Source organism: Nerophis ophidion, linkage group LG07, assembly GCF_033978795.1.
Source record: "Nerophis ophidion isolate RoL-2023_Sa linkage group LG07, RoL_Noph_v1.0, whole genome shotgun sequence".
Taxonomy (NCBI): Eukaryota; Metazoa; Chordata; class Actinopteri; order Syngnathiformes; family Syngnathidae; genus Nerophis; species Nerophis ophidion.
Genome location: NC_084617.1, coordinates 53,245,270 through 53,261,999, shown reverse-complemented (window position 1 = coordinate 53,261,999; position 16,730 = coordinate 53,245,270). Strand labels below are relative to the sequence as shown.

The 16,730-nt window shown below is 40.7% G+C and overlaps 1 protein-coding gene across 3 annotated transcripts in view; it reads right to left on the bottom strand.

Annotated features, from left to right (window-relative positions):
• Positions 1-8,971, bottom strand: part of LOC133556491 (uncharacterized) — a 60,166-nt gene extending 51,195 nt beyond the window's left edge. For all 3 annotated transcript variants that reach the window (XR_009807528.1, XR_009807529.1, XM_061906458.1), the window contains exons 1-2: positions 8,839-8,971; positions 1,362-1,473 (exon numbers count right to left, since the gene is read on the bottom strand). Coding sequence is in view for 1 of the 3 variants with exons in the window: in XM_061906458.1 (XP_061762442.1) it covers positions 1,362-1,473; positions 8,839-8,950 (224 nt within the window). In the remaining 2 variants the exon portion in view is untranslated. The remainder of the gene's footprint in view (positions 1-1,361; positions 1,474-8,838) is intronic.
• Between the last annotated feature and the right edge of the window lie 7,759 nt (positions 8,972-16,730).

Sequence of the window (16,730 nt, the reverse complement as noted above, 5' to 3'; positions counted from 1 at the left end):
GACAGAATTTCTAGGCGCAGTCAAGGCGTTGAGGGGTTCCGGTTTGGTAACCGCAGGATTAGGTCTCTGCTTTTTGCAGATGATGTGGTCCTGATGGCTTCATCTGACCGGGATCTTCAGCTCTCACTGGATCGGTTCGCAGCCGAGTGTGAAGCAACCGGAATGAGAATCAGCACCTCCAAGTCCGAGTCCATGGTTCTCGCCCGGAAAAGGGTGGAGTGCCATCTCCGGGTTGGGGAAGAGACCCTGCCCCAAGTGGAGGAGTTCAAGTACCTAGGAGTCTTGTTCACGAGTGAGGGAAGAGTGGATCGTGAGATCAACAGGCGGATCGGTGCGGCGTATTCAGTAATGCGGACGTTGTACCGGTCCGTTGTGGTGAAGAAGGAGCTGAGCCGGAAGGCAAAGCTCTCAATTTACCGGTCGATCTACGTTCCCATCCTCACCTATGGTCATGAGCTTTGGGTCATGACCGAAAGGATAAGATCACGGGTACAAGCGGCCGAAATGAGTTTCCTCCGCCGTGTGGCGGGGCTCTCCCTTAGAGATAGGGTGAGAAGCTCTGCCATCCGGGAGGAACTCAAAGTAAAGCCGCTGCTCCTTCACATCGAGAGGAGCCAGATGAGGTGGTTCGGGCATCTGGTCAGGATGCCACCCGAACGCCTCCCTAGGGAGGTGTTTAGGGCACGTCCAACCGGTAGGAGGCCACGGGGAAGACCCAGGACACGTTGGGAAGACTATGTCTCCCGGCTGGCCTGGGAACGCCTCGGGATCCCCCGGGAAGAGCTAGACGAAGTGGCTGGGGAGAGGGAAGTCTGGATTTCCCTGCTTAGGCTGTTGCCCCCGCGACCCGACCTCGGATAAGCGGAAGATGATGGATGGATGGATGGATGTTCCATAAATATTGATGTTAAAGATGTATTTTTTTTGTGAAGAAATGTTTAGAATTAAGTTCATGATTCCAGATGGATCGCTATTGTAATGCCGAAAGAGGGCACTTTAAGTTGATGATTACTTCTATGTGTAGAAATTTTTATTTATAATTGAATCACTTGTTTATTTTTCAACAAGTTTTTAGTTATTTTTATTTTTCCAAAGAGCTCAAGAAAGACCACTACAAATGAGCAATATTTTGCACTGTTATACAATTTAATAAATCAGAAACTGATGATATAGTGCTGTATTTTACTTCTTTAGATCTCTTTTTTTCAAACAAAAATGCTTTGCTTTGATTAGGGGGTACATCACTGAAAAAATGTTGAGAACCAAAGGTCTATTCATGAAACACAGAAGAAAACAAATTATTGTATTGGAGAAATCAGACTAATATAGGGCATGTAAACATTTTGACTGGATTATCGTACCAGTTGATGAAGGAGCTTTTTCCGGCAGAATGGTTCCCCATGATCATCACAATAATCTTCTTTCTGGGGGGAAGAAGGCGTACTCCTTGGCTGCTGGCAATCTTTACCAGGCCTAGACAATACACATCAAACACATGTAGTACATTAAACAGGTCATGTACAACTTAGGGGTTTTGAAAGCAAGCTGATTGATAAAACAGGTGAGAGAACATTTGAAAATGTTATTAACATATACAAACTTTCACACTCGTGAACTGGCACATTATTAAACAATGTACTATATATGCAATGATTCACCCTTAACTTCAATGATGACATGAATCCATTTCTTGCTGCTTCTGATAATGTAACAACCTTAGTGATGTAACAACCTTGTGATGCATCACGATTAGACCATGGACAATGCTGAATTGATGGACAAATGTCCAAATATCGCTTTACAAATGTTAAGTATAGTAATACAGACGGTTCTAAAATGCATTTTCAGCGCAAACACACAGGGGAGGCAGGAGAAGAGGAGAACATGCTAACCAAGGTGTGCTAACCAAGGTGTGCTAAGCTATTTTGAATGTGAAGTAGCGAAACAAGAAAAAAAGAAATGCTTTGTATACTTCAACAGAAAGCGAACATGAACCGCATTTCTGCACAGAGTAACCAGCGAAGAAGAGGGAACATGTAAATACTATAGATTAATAAAACAGACAGGAGAATAATATTCATACAGTGCGGCCGCGGGCCAGCGACACTTTCAGCCATAGATATAGATGGGTAAATAGATGACACACTTCTTTGAGCTGCAGGTTTATGGCGACTATGCGCAAGGTGTCTGAATATTCTGTGGTTTTAGAAGGCAAATAAAATTAAATCAAGGATGCCTGCTTGCCAAGAAGGAATGTTTTGTTTATTGTATCACTTAGACTTTATTGAGGGCCACATCGCAGTTATGGCTGCCATCAGAGGGCCGCTTGTAACAGCGAATAATGTATGCCACTGGATTTCATTATTAATTATATAAATTGTTTTAAGTATACTATTGATTTTAGAGTAAAAACTTTACATTTACAACATTTTACTGTAGTTTTTTTTTTTAATATTTTTTGACAATATTTTAAGGTAAATGAAAAAACCGTACCACTGTTTTTTGAGAGGGGGTTTTACGGACAAAGCTTGCAGCTTATTTGCCATAACTTTTGTGTTAAATTTACATTTACAATGGAAAAACAGTACGAGTTTTTTTTTTTCTATTCTGGCCACTTAACTGCCAGATTTTCTACCGTGAAAACAAATGTATCGTTTTTCCATTTACAGTATTGCACCGTTAAAAACAAGATTTTACAGTAAAAATATAGCAGCTCAGTCCACAGAATTTTAATGCAAAAAAATGGTAGTTTTTTCAATTTAGAGTAATATGCTGTAAAGAACACCGTAAAATATAGTCATTTTTATTAATTTGATGGGTAGTTTGCTGTAAAATCATAAGTCAAGCAGATATTTAAGTATTTATTTTTATTTAGGCAAAAACATTTTGGAAAGTATTACAATATACTGTAATATTTGTTGCAACAATGGATACTATTAAAGTTTAAAAGGCAAGCTATTTCAAGCAGTACATATCTTTTTTCTATCAAAATGAAAAAAATCAATTACATTTAGGGAAAAAATATTAAGTACTTTGTCGACACATAATTTCCAGGTGTTTGCAGGACGGATAAAATGATGTCACGGGCCAGATCTGGCCCCCGGGCCTTGAGTTTGACACCTATGGGCTAACAGGTCAGAAACTTAAATTAATTATTAGTCACAGCAGCACGTACAGTGAAAGAACCAGCTATCATTTAGCACATGACACCATCAATATTGAGCACTCTTAATGCACAGCATAAGAATCAAACATATTATTTTGTTTATATAGTACACAACAATGAACAGCTTTGTGTATAGCTCTTTTCTTCCTGTCTGCACTGCAGTGTGCATCACCACGCTGTGTGTGATCTGCCCCACTGTTCACAATTATTAGTGTTGAAATTCACGTGCCCCCTGTGGCAATTGTACACAATCCCCACTTTGGAAACCAAGACCTACAAAGACATTATCAAATTGACTTTTCATCGCGGAAAAAAACTAATTATGTAAAAATTATTCCATAAGGAGTAACACAAGGGTGTCAAACTCATTTTAGATAGCGGGCCACATGGAGAAAAAATTATTCCCAAGTGGGCCAAACTCGTAAAATCACGGTACGACAACTTCAGCAAGACAAGAAAGAAAAATTGTGCAAAAGGAGTTAAGGTGCACAGTCCAATCCTGAGAACGAATGTTCAAAATGTGTTGTTTACAGGAATAAATACTATGCTATATACATATTTACAGAAGCATTCAGATAGTGGGTTTCCCTTAAGCCATAACCCTGGTGAACTCTCATAAGGATTGATTTTATAGTTTAGCACCTCACTGTGTGCAATTTTTACTTTCCACCCACAATCTGAATGCTTCTGTATATGTATATACAAACCCCGTTTCCATATGAGTTGGGAAATTGTGTTAGATGTAATTATACGGAATACAATGATTTGCAAACTATTTTCAACCCATATTCAGTTGAATATGCTACAAAGACAACATATTTGATGTCAAAACTGATAAACATTTTTTTTTTTTTGCAAATAATCATTAACTTTATCATTTCATACTAGCAACACGTGACAAAGAAGTTGGGAAAGGTGGCAATAAATACTGATAAAGTTGAGGAATGCTCATAAAACACTTATTTGGACATCCTACAGGTGTGCAGGCTAATTGGGAACAGGTGGGTGACATGATTGGGTATAAAAGTAGCTTCCATGAAATACTAAGTAATTCACAAACAAGGATGGGGCGAGGGTCACCAATTTGTAAGCAAATTGTCAAACAGTTTTAGAACATTTCTCAATGAGCTATTGCAAGGAATTTAGGGATTAAACTATCTACGGGCTGTAAAATCATCAAAAAGTTCAGAGAATCTGGAGAAATCACTGCACGTAAGCGATGATATTATGGACCTTTGATCCCTCAGGCAGTACTGCATCAAAAACCGACATCAGTGTGTAAAGGATATCACAACATGGGCTCAGGAACACTTCATAAAACCACTGTCAGTAACTACAGCCCGTCGCTACATCTGTAAGTGCAAGTTAAAACTATGCAAAGCGAAAGCCATTTATCAAGAACACCCTGGAACGCCGCTGGATTCGCTGGGCCTAAGCTCATCCAATATGGACTGATGCAAAGTGGAAAAGTGTTCTGTGGTCTGACGAGTCCACATTTCAAATTACATTTGGAAACTGTGGACGTGGTGTCCTCCGGAACAAAGAGGAAAACAATCATCCGGATTGTTATAGGCGCAAAGTTCAAAAACCAGCATCTGTGATGGTATGGGGGTGCGTTAGTGCCCAAGGCAGGGGTAACTTACACATCTGTGAAGGCACCATTATGCTGAATGGTCCACACAGGTTTTGGAGCAACATATGTTGTCATCCAAGCAACGTTATCATGGACACCCCTGCTTATTTCAGCAAAACAATGCCAAGCCACGTGTTACAACAGCGTGGCTTCGTAGTAAAAGAGTGCGGGTACTTTCCTGGCCCGCCTGCAGTTCAGACATGTCTCCCATCGAAAATTTGTGCCGCATTATGAAGCGTAAAATACAACAACAAGACCCCGGACTGATGAACGACTGAAAGTATACATGAAGCAAGAATGGTAAAGAATTCCACTTTCAAAGCTTCAACAATTAGTTTCCTCAGTTCCCAAACGTTTATTGAGTGTTGTTAAAAGAAAATGTGATGTAACACAGTGGTGAACATGCCCTTTCCCAACTACTTTGGCACGTGTTGCAGCCATGAAATTCTAAGTTAATTATTATTTGCAAAAAAAAAAAAGTTGATGAGTTTGAACATCTAATATCTTGTCTTTGTAGTGCATTCAATTGAATATGGGTTGAAAAGGATTTGCAAATCATTGTATTCCGTTTATATTTGCATCTAACACAATTTCCCAACTCATACGGAGACAGGGTTTGTAGTATAATATTTACTCCTGTAAACAACACATTCTGACCATTTCTTCTAAGGAATGGACTGTGCACCTTACCTCCTATTTTTCTTTCTTTTCTTCCTATGTTTTTCATATTTCCTGGCTGTCGCACTGATACTGTACACTGGAGTTGCTTTTAATCTTATTGTACCTGTGTACAGTGATAATAAAATACATTCTTTTCTATTTGTTTAAAGATAGAAAAATCACATTCTAAAATGTACAAATCATAATGTTGTTGGGGTTTTTTACACCTACATTTTGCGGTTAATAGTATTCTATCTTTATTTGTCGTTATTTATATTTTCTGAATAAATTTTGTGATAATGTTCATCAGTCAACTCATTGGTGTTAATTTTCAATCTATCAAGATATAAAAAAAAAAATGACATCAAAATCAATTTACAGTACGTAGTTTATGTAGTTTGATGATTTTCCTCGACTGATGTACTAACATCATGGGATTTGTTTTGTACATATGTAGCATCATCTACAAAGATACAAATAATTGCTATGGACGTATGTAGCATCATCTACTAAGATACAAAGAATTGCTATTGCGACATCCAGTGGACACATTGAGAACAGCTGTTTTTTCATTCAACAATTTCAGATTAATTTTTACACTTGGCAAACTCATCCCGCGGGCGGGATAAAACCTGTTCGCGGGCCTATTCCGGCCCTCGGGCCGACGTCGTACATTTGACACCCCTGGAGTAACAGAACCAGAATGACAGCCAAAACAAAAAAATGACAAAAAAGTCCTCAATGTAGTCGAAGGGTAGTTGCTGGAGGGAAGAACACATGTTCTCTCTGAGATCGGTATGTCGTGAGTTCAAACCCCAGCCGAGTCATACCAAAGACTATAAAAATGGAACCCATTACATCCCTGCTTGACACTCAGCATCAAGGATTTGAATTGAGGGTTAAATCACCAAAATGATTACTGGGCACGGCCACCGTTGCTGCTCACTGCTCCCCTCACCTCTCAAGGGGTGATCAAGGGTGATCGGTCAAATACAGAGGATAATTTCACCACACCTAGTGTGTGTGTGTGTGTGTGTGTGTGTGTGTGTGTGTGTGTGTGTGTGTGTGTGTGTGTGTGTTTGTGTGTGAGAGACAATAATTGGTACTTAAAGGCCTACTGAAACCCACTACTACCGACCACGCAGTCTGATAATTTATATATCAATGATGAAATATTAACATTGCAACACATGCCAATACGGCCTTGTTAGTTTACTAAATTGCAATTTTAAATTTCCCGGGAGTTTCTTGTTGAAAACGTCGCGGAACGATGACGTGTACGCAAGACGTCACGGACTGTTAGGAAATATTAGCGCTGCGCACACACACAGCTAAAAGTCGTCTGCTTTAACCGCATAATTACACAGTATTTTGGACATCTGTGTTGCTGAATCTTTTGCAATTTGTTCAATTAATAATGGAGAAGTCAAAGTAGAAAGATGGAGTTGGGAAGCTTTAGCCTTTAGCCACATAAACATACGGTGATTCCTTGTTTAAAATTCACGTAGGTGAAGCTATACTATGGATCAGAGCGGTCAAGCGAACATGGATCCCGACCACTTGTCAACCAGCAGTTTTCGGTGAGAAAATTGTTGTAAAAAGTCGCCTCTTAACGGAGATCAGCTGAGCTTGTGACGTCCATACAGCTGCCGTCGACTTCCATCAGACACTGGCCTCAAGACACCCGTGGACACACCCTTCTGACTATCAGGTACTATTAAACTCACTAAAACACTAGCAACACAATAGAAAGATAAGGGATTTCCCAGAATTATCCTAGTAAATGTGTCTAAAAACATCCGTCCCAATGCAATCGCGTTTTTAACTTTATTTTTATTTTTTCTAGTCCGTCGCTATCAATATCCTCAAACCCGAATCTTTCGTCCTCGCTCAAATTAATAGGGAAATTGTCGTTTTCTTGGTCCGAATAGCTCTTTTTGTTGGAGGCTCCCATTAAAAACAATGTGAGGATGTGAGGAGCCCTCAACGGGTGACGTCATCGTCTGTGACTTCCGGTAAAGGCAGGGCTTTTCTGTTAGTGAACAAAAGTTGCAAACTTTATCATCGATGTTCTCTACTAAATCCTTTCAGCAAAAATATGACAATATCACGAAATGATCAAGTATGACACATAGAATTTCACAGTATCATGTTAGACCCGCTCGACATCCATTGCTTTCGGTCCCCTAGAGGGGGGGTTGCCCACATCTGAGGTCCTCTCCAAGGTTTCTCATAGTCAGCATTGTCACTGGCGTCCCACTGGGTGTGAGTTTTCCTTGCCCTTTTGTGGGTTCTTCCGAGGATGTTGTAGTCGTAATGATTTGTGCAGTCCTTTGAGACATTTGTGATTTGGGGCTATATAAATAAACATTGATTGATTGATTGATTGATAGAATGGACCTGCTATCCCCGTTTAAATAAGAAAATCTCATTTCAGTAGGCCTTTAAAAATGTAATGTGAATGTGAGTGTGAATGTTGTCTGTCTATCTGTGTTGGCCCTGCGATGGTGTGAATGTTGTCTGTCTATCTGTGTTGGCCCTGCGATGAGGTGGCGACTTGTCCAGGGTGTACCCCGCCTTCCGCCCGATTGTAGCTGAGATAGGCGCCAGCGCCCCCTGCGACCCCGAAAGGGAATAAGCGGTAGAAAATGTATGGATGGATGTTTCATTGCATAGTGCAGAAAAGTGACACGTTTTCCATCCCGACTAACACAATTGTGTGATACAATGTAGGATTCCCACCTAAGTACAACTTGTGACAGCCACTGATGAGGACCAGTGAGTGTCCAATGTCAAATGCCGTATATACTGACAGACAGCAGCAGTGATATAACAGTTCAAAATTTCACGAACATTTAGGAGACATTTTGATTATACACAGCACATTTGAGCACCCGCGGGGCATATTTGTAACCCGCCCAAAGTTATTATTGGTCCTCCCTACCGCCGTTAGTTCCCCCAGGGTTTCCCACACATTCATTTATTTGTGGCGGCCCGCCACGAAAGAATTACGGCCGCCACAAAAAAATAATAATAATAATTAATTAATAATAATAAAAACAAATATTATTATTATTATTTTTCGGCTTATGACTTGCCCGACCGCCCATAAAAGCAATGGGACTCTGTCTGTGAATGGAGCTTGTAGTTACATATTATATAAATATGTAAATATTATATAAATATGTATATAAATATGTACATAAAGTATTGTAATTATATTTCAACTCCGCGTTCTTCTTGGTCATCGCCGCTGCCACCCCCCATTCCCCCCGCCGCCCGACCACACCACCACAAATAGATGCCTGACCTGTGGGAAACACTGCCTTGCATGGCAAAACTCACACTAAGCGACTTAGTTTTTGTCGTTATTGTTTACCGTTTTCGCTGTCAACATACAAACTGTGACATTCTTTCAGTATCCTCTCACTCGGTGAAGTGATAGCAGACTCCAAAGGGTTCGCCACCGAGCGAGCCTTTCTGGCAGACATGACCAACCCGCTTACCGGAAACACCTGTTGTGTGTTACTGTTTCCAGTTTAGCTGGGGAAGACTTTCAGTGTTACACAGGGACGTATTTAGGCGGGATAGTACGCCCTCTTCAGCCGCTTATATTCATTACATCCTGGCTTCGACACCAAGTTGTTTCTTGTTTTTTTTCAAATGATTGCTGGAAAAGTTTAAACATTTTTTTGAAACTTTATTTCAAGCACACAGACAAGAAACAATGGTGCGCAAGAGTAGGATTGTGCACTAAATGAAAAGTTGGGCGTTGAACGAACAACAAAATATATTTAAAAATAATAAAATATACAGAATAGTGATTAGTTGTAATATTCATAATTATTTTGTTTGTAGTTTTTCAATAGTAAAGACAAATGGATAAAGGGCACTTTCACTTACATATACACACACACATATATACAGTATACAGTACATCCATCCATCCATCTTCTTCCGCTTATCCGAGGTCGGATCGCGGGGGCAGCAGCCTAAGCAGGGAAGCCCAGACTTCCCTCTCCCCAGCCACTTCGTCTAGCTCTTCCCGGGGGATCCCGAGGCGTTCCCAGGCCAGCAGGGAGACATAGTCTTCCCAACGTGTCCTGGGTCTTCCCCGTGGCCTCCTACCGGTTGGACGTGCCCTAAACACCTCCCTAGAGACGCATTCGGGTGGCATCCTGACCAGATGCCCGAACCACCTCATCTGGCTCCTCTCGATGTGGAGGAGCAGCGGCTTTACTTTGAGTTCCTCCCGGATGGCAGAGCTTCTCATCCTATCTCTAAGGGAGAGCCCAGCCACACGGTGGGGGAAACTCATTTCGGCCGCTTGTACTCGTGATCTTATCCTTTTGGTCATGACCCAAAGCTCATTACCATAGGTGAGGATGGGAACATAGATCGACCGGTAAATTGAGAGCTTTGCCTTCTGGCTCAGCTCCTTCTTCACCACAACGGATCGGTACAACGTCCGCATTAGTGAAGATGCCGCACCGATCCGCCTGTCGATCTCACGATCCACTCTTACCCCACTCGTGAACAAGACTCCTAGGTACTTGAACTCCTTCACTTGGGGCAGGGTCTCCTCCCCAACCCGGAGACAGCACTCCACCCTTTTACGGGCGAGAACCGTGGACTCGGACTTGGATGTGCTGATTCTCATTCCGGTCGCTTCACACTCGGCTGCGAACCGATCCAGTGAGAGCTGAAGATCCCGGCCAGATGAAGCCATCAGGACCACATCATTTGCAAAAAGCAGAGACTTAATCCCGCGGCCACCAAACCGAAACCCCTCAACACCTTGACTGTGCCTAGAAATTCTGTCCATAAAAGTTATGAACAGAATCGGTGACAAAGGACAGCCTTGGCGGAGTCCAACCCTCACCGGAAACGTGTCAGACTTACTGCCGGCAATGTGGACCAAGCTCTGACACTGATCGTACAGGGAGCGGACCGCCACAATAAGACAGTCCGATACCCCATACTCTCTGAGCACTCCCCACAGGACTTCCCGAGGGACACGGTCGAATGCCTTCTCTAAGTCCACAAAGCACATGTAGACTGGTTGGGCAAACTCCCATGCAACCTCAAAGACCCTGCCGAGAGTATAGAGCTGGCCCACAGTTCCAGTATACAGTCGTCCCTCGTTTATCGCTGTTAATTGGTTCTGGGCAAGACCGCGATGCATGATTTACTGCAAAGTAGGAACTATTCCTTATAAATCAAATATTTTGTCTCCAGCTAATTTAATACATACAGTTGTGGTCAAAAGTTTACATACACTTGTAAAGAACATAATGTCATGGCTGTCTTGAGTTTCCAATAATTTCTACAACTCTTATTTTTTGTGATAGAGTGATGGAGCACATACTTGTTGGTCACAAAAAACATTCATGAAGATTGGTTCTTTTATGGGTCTACTGAAATTGTGACCAAATCGGCTGGGTCAAAAGTATACATACAGCTATAATAATATTTGGTTACATGTCCCTTGGCAAGTTTCACTGCAAAAAGGCCCTTTTGGTAACCATACACAAGATTCTGGCAAGCTTCTGGTTGAATTTTTGAACACGCCAAAATTGCTGCAGTTCAGCTAAATTTGTTGGTTTTTTGACATTGACTTGTTTCTTCAGTATTGTCCATACACGTTTAAGTCAGGACTATGGGAAAGCCATTCTAAAACCTTAAGCCGATTTAGCCATTCCTTTACCACTTTTGACGTGTGTTTGGGGTAATTGTCCTGTTGGAACACCCAACTGCGCCCAAGACCCAACCTCCAGGCTGATGATTTTAGGTTGTCCTGAAGAATTTGGAGGTAATCCTCCTTTTTCATTGTCCAATTTACTCTCTGTAAAGCACCAGTTCTACTGGTAGCAAAACAGTCCCAGAGCATAATACTACCACCACCATGCTTGACGGTAGGTATGGTGTTCCTTGGATTAAAGATCTCACCGTTTCGCCTCCAAACATATTGCTGGGTATTGTGGCCAAACAGCAAATTTTTTCTTTCATCTGACCACAGAACTTTCCTCCAGAAGGTCTTATCTTTGTCCATGCAATGTCAGATAAAACAAAAATTGAGCTGTTTGGCCTTAATACCCAGTAATGTGTTTGGAGGAGAAAAAGTGAGGCCTTTAATTACAGGAACACCAAAATAAGAATTGTAGAAATTATTGGAAACTCAAGACAACCATGACATTATGTTCTTTACAAGTGTATGTAAACTTTTGACCACGACTGTATGTTTAGGCTCTGCCCGTTCCTGAACTTATAGATATATATATATATATATATATATATATATATATATATATATATATAAGCATAAGCTGTACATACTTACATACAGGAAAAAGGAGGAAAAAAACGACAATACAGGAAAGGTCTAATTATAACTGAGTAGAACAAAAAAATAATAATAATAGTGCCAAAACTTTATTATCCCAGCAAAAAATACTATCAATACCATATTTGCTAAATTTCTTGTATTGTATTGGATGTGGGGAGTTGCAATCCTAATTTTATTATGGTTTGTTTTAAACGTAATTGTATTTATAAATCCTAAATATTCAGCAACATCTTTGTATAACTGATTAGGAATAAAATAAATAGTAACCAAAATTAACAAAATTGTGTTGAACAAAACAAAATAAGTAACATCACAGCCTGAGGTGAAAAGAAACACACACAAAGGAACACAAGTTCCTTTGAGCCACCAGTGTCTTTATTCTCTGAGTTATAAAATTCAAAGTGAGACATTCGCGAAATAAGTTTTACATTTGTTGATAATTACAGGCCTTTTTTCTATATTTTTCTTCCCCATGAGCGTTTCTTTTATTTGCTTATAGTCTGCTGACTGGCTGCAGGCAGGTTTTGTCTGCAGACAAAATCCTCATTCATCACATTTCTAACTGTGTGACGGAAGTAAATCTAAAACAAGCAACATGCTTTGCAAACAACACTGAAATAACGACATAGGTAATGATGATTTTAGTTTGGATTTGAATCACAACGATCAAACCTAATACGCTGTAAAAAGAAAAAAAAAAAAAAAAATAACAAACAGATTTGATGGTAAAATACTGGCTGCTTGGTCGCCAAAATTTTACTGTAAAAAATAACAGTGGTATGTACGCGCTTTTTCTTAGTTTACAGTAATGCACTGAGAAAACAACAAGAATAGATTTACGGTTAAAAAAAGGAAACTCTTTCGCCATAATTTTAACGTAATCGTATCAGTAGTTTTTTAACATAATAATAAGAATAATGGACTTTGAAAAGGACAACCGTGGATTTTAAGGCAGAAAACTGGCAGCTCTTTCGCCATAATTTTACTGTAAAAATAACACTGGTACTGTTTTTCCATCGACAGTTACGCACTGTAAAAACTATCGTAAATTTTACAGTAAAATAAACTGGCAGCTCGGTCACCAGAATTTACCTTAAAATAGAAGTGGTACTGTTTTTCCATTTACAGTGACACTGTAAACATGATCGTCTGTGGGTTTTACGGTAAAAAAAAAACAAATGGCAGCTCAGTCACCAGAATTTTAAATGGTAAACAATCACACTTGCAGAGCTCTTTTCTACCTTCAAGGTAGTCAGAGCGCTTTGACACTATTTCCACATTCACACACGCATTCACACACGCATTCACACACTGATGGTGGGAGCTGCCATGCAAGTCCCTAACCAGAGTTCATCAGGAGCAAGGGTGAAGTGTCTTGGTCAAGTACGCAACGGACGTGACTATGATGGCAGAAGGTGAGTATCGAACCAGGAATCCTCAAGTTGCTGGCACGACCGCTCTACCAACTAAGCAAAACTGGATGGTAACAATGACACTAGTACCATTTTTCTATTTACTGTACAATTTTTCTATTTAATCTATCCATCCATCCATATTCTACCGCTTGCAGCCTAAGCAGGGAAGCCCAGACTTCCCTCTCCCCAGCCACTTCGTCTAGCTCTTCCCGGGGGATCCCGAGGCGTTCCCAGGCCAGCAGGGAGACATAGTCTTCCCAACGTGTCCTGGGTCTTCCCCGTGGCCTCCTACCGGTTGGACGTGCCCTAAACACCTCCCTAGAGACGCATTCGGGTGGCATCCTGACCAGATGCCCGAACCACCTCATCTGGCTCCTCTCGATGTGGAGGAGCAGCGGCTTTACTTTGAGTTCCTCCCGGATGGCAGAGCTTCTCAGCCTATCTCTAAGGGAGAGCCCCGCCACACGGCGGGGGAAACTCATTTCGGCCGCTTGTACTCGTGATCTTATCCTTTTGGTCATGACCCAAAGCTCATTACCATAGGTGAGGATGGGAAAATAGATCGACCGGTAAATTGAGAGCTTTGCCTTCTGGCTCAGCTCCTTCTTCACCACAACGGATCGGTACAACGTCCGCATTAGTGAAGATGCCGCACCGATCCGCCTGTCGATCTCACGATCCACTCTTACCCCACTCGTGAACAAGACTCCTAGGTACTTGAACTCCTTTACTTGGGGCAGGGTCTCCTCCCCAACCCGGAGACAGCACTCCACCCTTTTACGGGCGAGAACCGTGGACTCGGACTTGGAGGTGCTGATTCTCATTCCGGTCGCTTCACACTCGGCTGCGAACCGATCCAGTGAGAGCTGAAGATCCCGGCCAGATGAAGCCATCAGGACCACATTATTTGCAAAAAGCAGAGACTTAATCCCGCGGCCACCAAACCGAAACCCCTCAACACCTCGACTGTGCCTAGAAATTCTGTCCATAAAAGTTATGAACAGAATCGGTGACAAAGGACAGCCTTGGCGGAGTCCAACCCTCACCGGAAACGTGTCAGACTTACTGCCGGCAATGCGGACCAAGCTCTGACACTGATCGTACAGGGAGCGGACCGCCACAATAAGACAGTCCGATACCCCATACTCTCTGAGCACTCCCCACAGGACTTCCCGAGGGACACGGTCGAATGCCTTCTCTAAGTCCACAAAGCACATGTAGACTGGTTGGGCAAACTCCCATGCAACCTCAAAGACCCTGCCGAGAGTATAGAGCTGGCCCACAGTTCCAGTATACAGTCGTCCCTCGTTTATCGCTGTTAATTGGTTCTGGGCAAGACCGCGATGCATGATTTACTGCAAAGTAGGAACTATTCCTTATAAATCAAATATTTTGTCTCCAGCTAATTTAATACATACAGTTGTGGTCAAAAGTTTACATACACTTGTAAAGAACATAATGTCATGGCTGTCTTGAGTTTCCAATAATTTCTACAACTCTTATTTTTTGTGATAGAGTGATGGAGCACATACTTGTTGGTCACAAAAAACATTCATGAAGATTGGTTCTTTTATGGGTCTACTGAAATTGTGACCAAATCGGCTGGGTCAAAAGTATACATACAGCTATAATAATATTTGGTTACATGTCCCTTGGCAAGTTTCACTGCAAAAAGGCACTTTTGGTAACCATACACAAGATTCTGGCAAGCTTCTGGTTGAATTTTTGAACACGCCAAAATTGCTGCAGTTCAGCTAAATTTGTTGGTTTTTTGACATTGACTTGTTTCTTCAGTATTGTCCATACACGTTTAAGTCAGGACTATGGGAAAGCCATTCTAAAACCTTAAGCTGATTTAGCCATTCCTTTACCACTTTTGACGTGTGTTTGGGGTAATTGTCCTGTTGGAACACCCAACTGCGCCCAAGACCCAACCTCCAGGCTGATGATTTTAGGTTGTCCTGAAGAATTTGGAGGTAATCCTTCTTTTTCATTGTCCAATTTACTCTCTGTAAAGCACCAGTTCTACTGGTAGCAAAACAGTCCCAGAGCATAATACTACCACCACCATGCTTGACGGTAGGTATGGTGTTCCTTGGATTAAAGATCTCACCGTTTCGCCTCCAAACATATTGCTGGGTATTGTGGCCAAACAGCAAATTTTTTCTTTCATCTGACCACAGAACTTTCCTCCAGAAGGTCTTATCTTTGTCCATGCAATGTCAGATAAAACAAAAATTGAGCTGTTTGGCCTTAATACCCAGTAATGTGTTTGGAGGAGAAAAAGTGAGGCCTTTAATTACAGGAACACCAAAATAAGAATTGTAGAAATTATTGGAAACTCAAGACAACCATGACATTATGTTCTTTACAAGTGTATGTAAACTTTTGACCACGACTGTATGTTTAGGCTCTGCCCGTTCCTGAACTTATAGATATATATATATATATATATATATATATATATATATATATATATATATATATATATATATATATATATATATATAAGCATAAGCTGTACATACTTACATACAGGAAAAAGGAGGAAAAAAACGACAATACAGGAAAGGTCTAATTATAACTTAGTAGAACAAAAAAATAATAATAATAGTGCCAAAACTTTATTATCCCAGTAAAAATACTATCAATACCATATTTGCTAAATTTCTTGTATTGTATTGGATGTGGGGAGTCGCAATCCTAATTTTATTATGGTTTGTTTTAAACGTAATTGTATTTATAAATCCTAAATATTCAGCAACATCTTTGTATAACTGATTAGGAATAAAATAAATAGTAACCAAAATTAACAAAATTGTGTTGAACAAAACAAAATAAGTAACATCACAGCCTGAGGTGAAAAGAAACACACACAAAGGAACACAAGTTCCTTTGAGCCACCAGTGTCTTTATTCTCTGAGTTATAAAATTCAAAGTAAGACATTCGCGAAATAAGTTTTACATTTGTTGATAATTACAGGCCTTCTTTCTATATTTTTCTTCCCCATGAGCGTTTCTTTTATTTGCTTATAGTCTGCTGACTGGCTGCAGGCAGGTTTTGTCTGCAGACAAAATCCTCATTCATCACATTTCTAACTGTGTGACGGAAGTAAATCTAAAACAAGCAACATGCTTTGCAAACAACACTGAAATAACGACATAGGTAATGATGATTTTAGTTTGGATTTGAATCACAACGATCAAACCTAATACGCTGTAAAAAAAAAAACTAAAAATAACAAACAGATTTGATGGTAAAATACTGGCTGCTTGGTCGCCAAAATTTTACTGTAAAAAATAACAGTGGTATGTACGCGCTTTTTCTTAGTTTACAGTAATGCACTGAGAAAACAACAAGAATAGATTTACGGTTAAAAAAAGGAAACTCTTTCGCCATAATTTTAACGTAATCGTATCAGTAGTTTTTTAACATAATAATAAGAATAATGGACTTTGAAAAGGACAACCGTGGATTTTAAGGCAGAAAACTGGCAGCTCTTTCGCCAT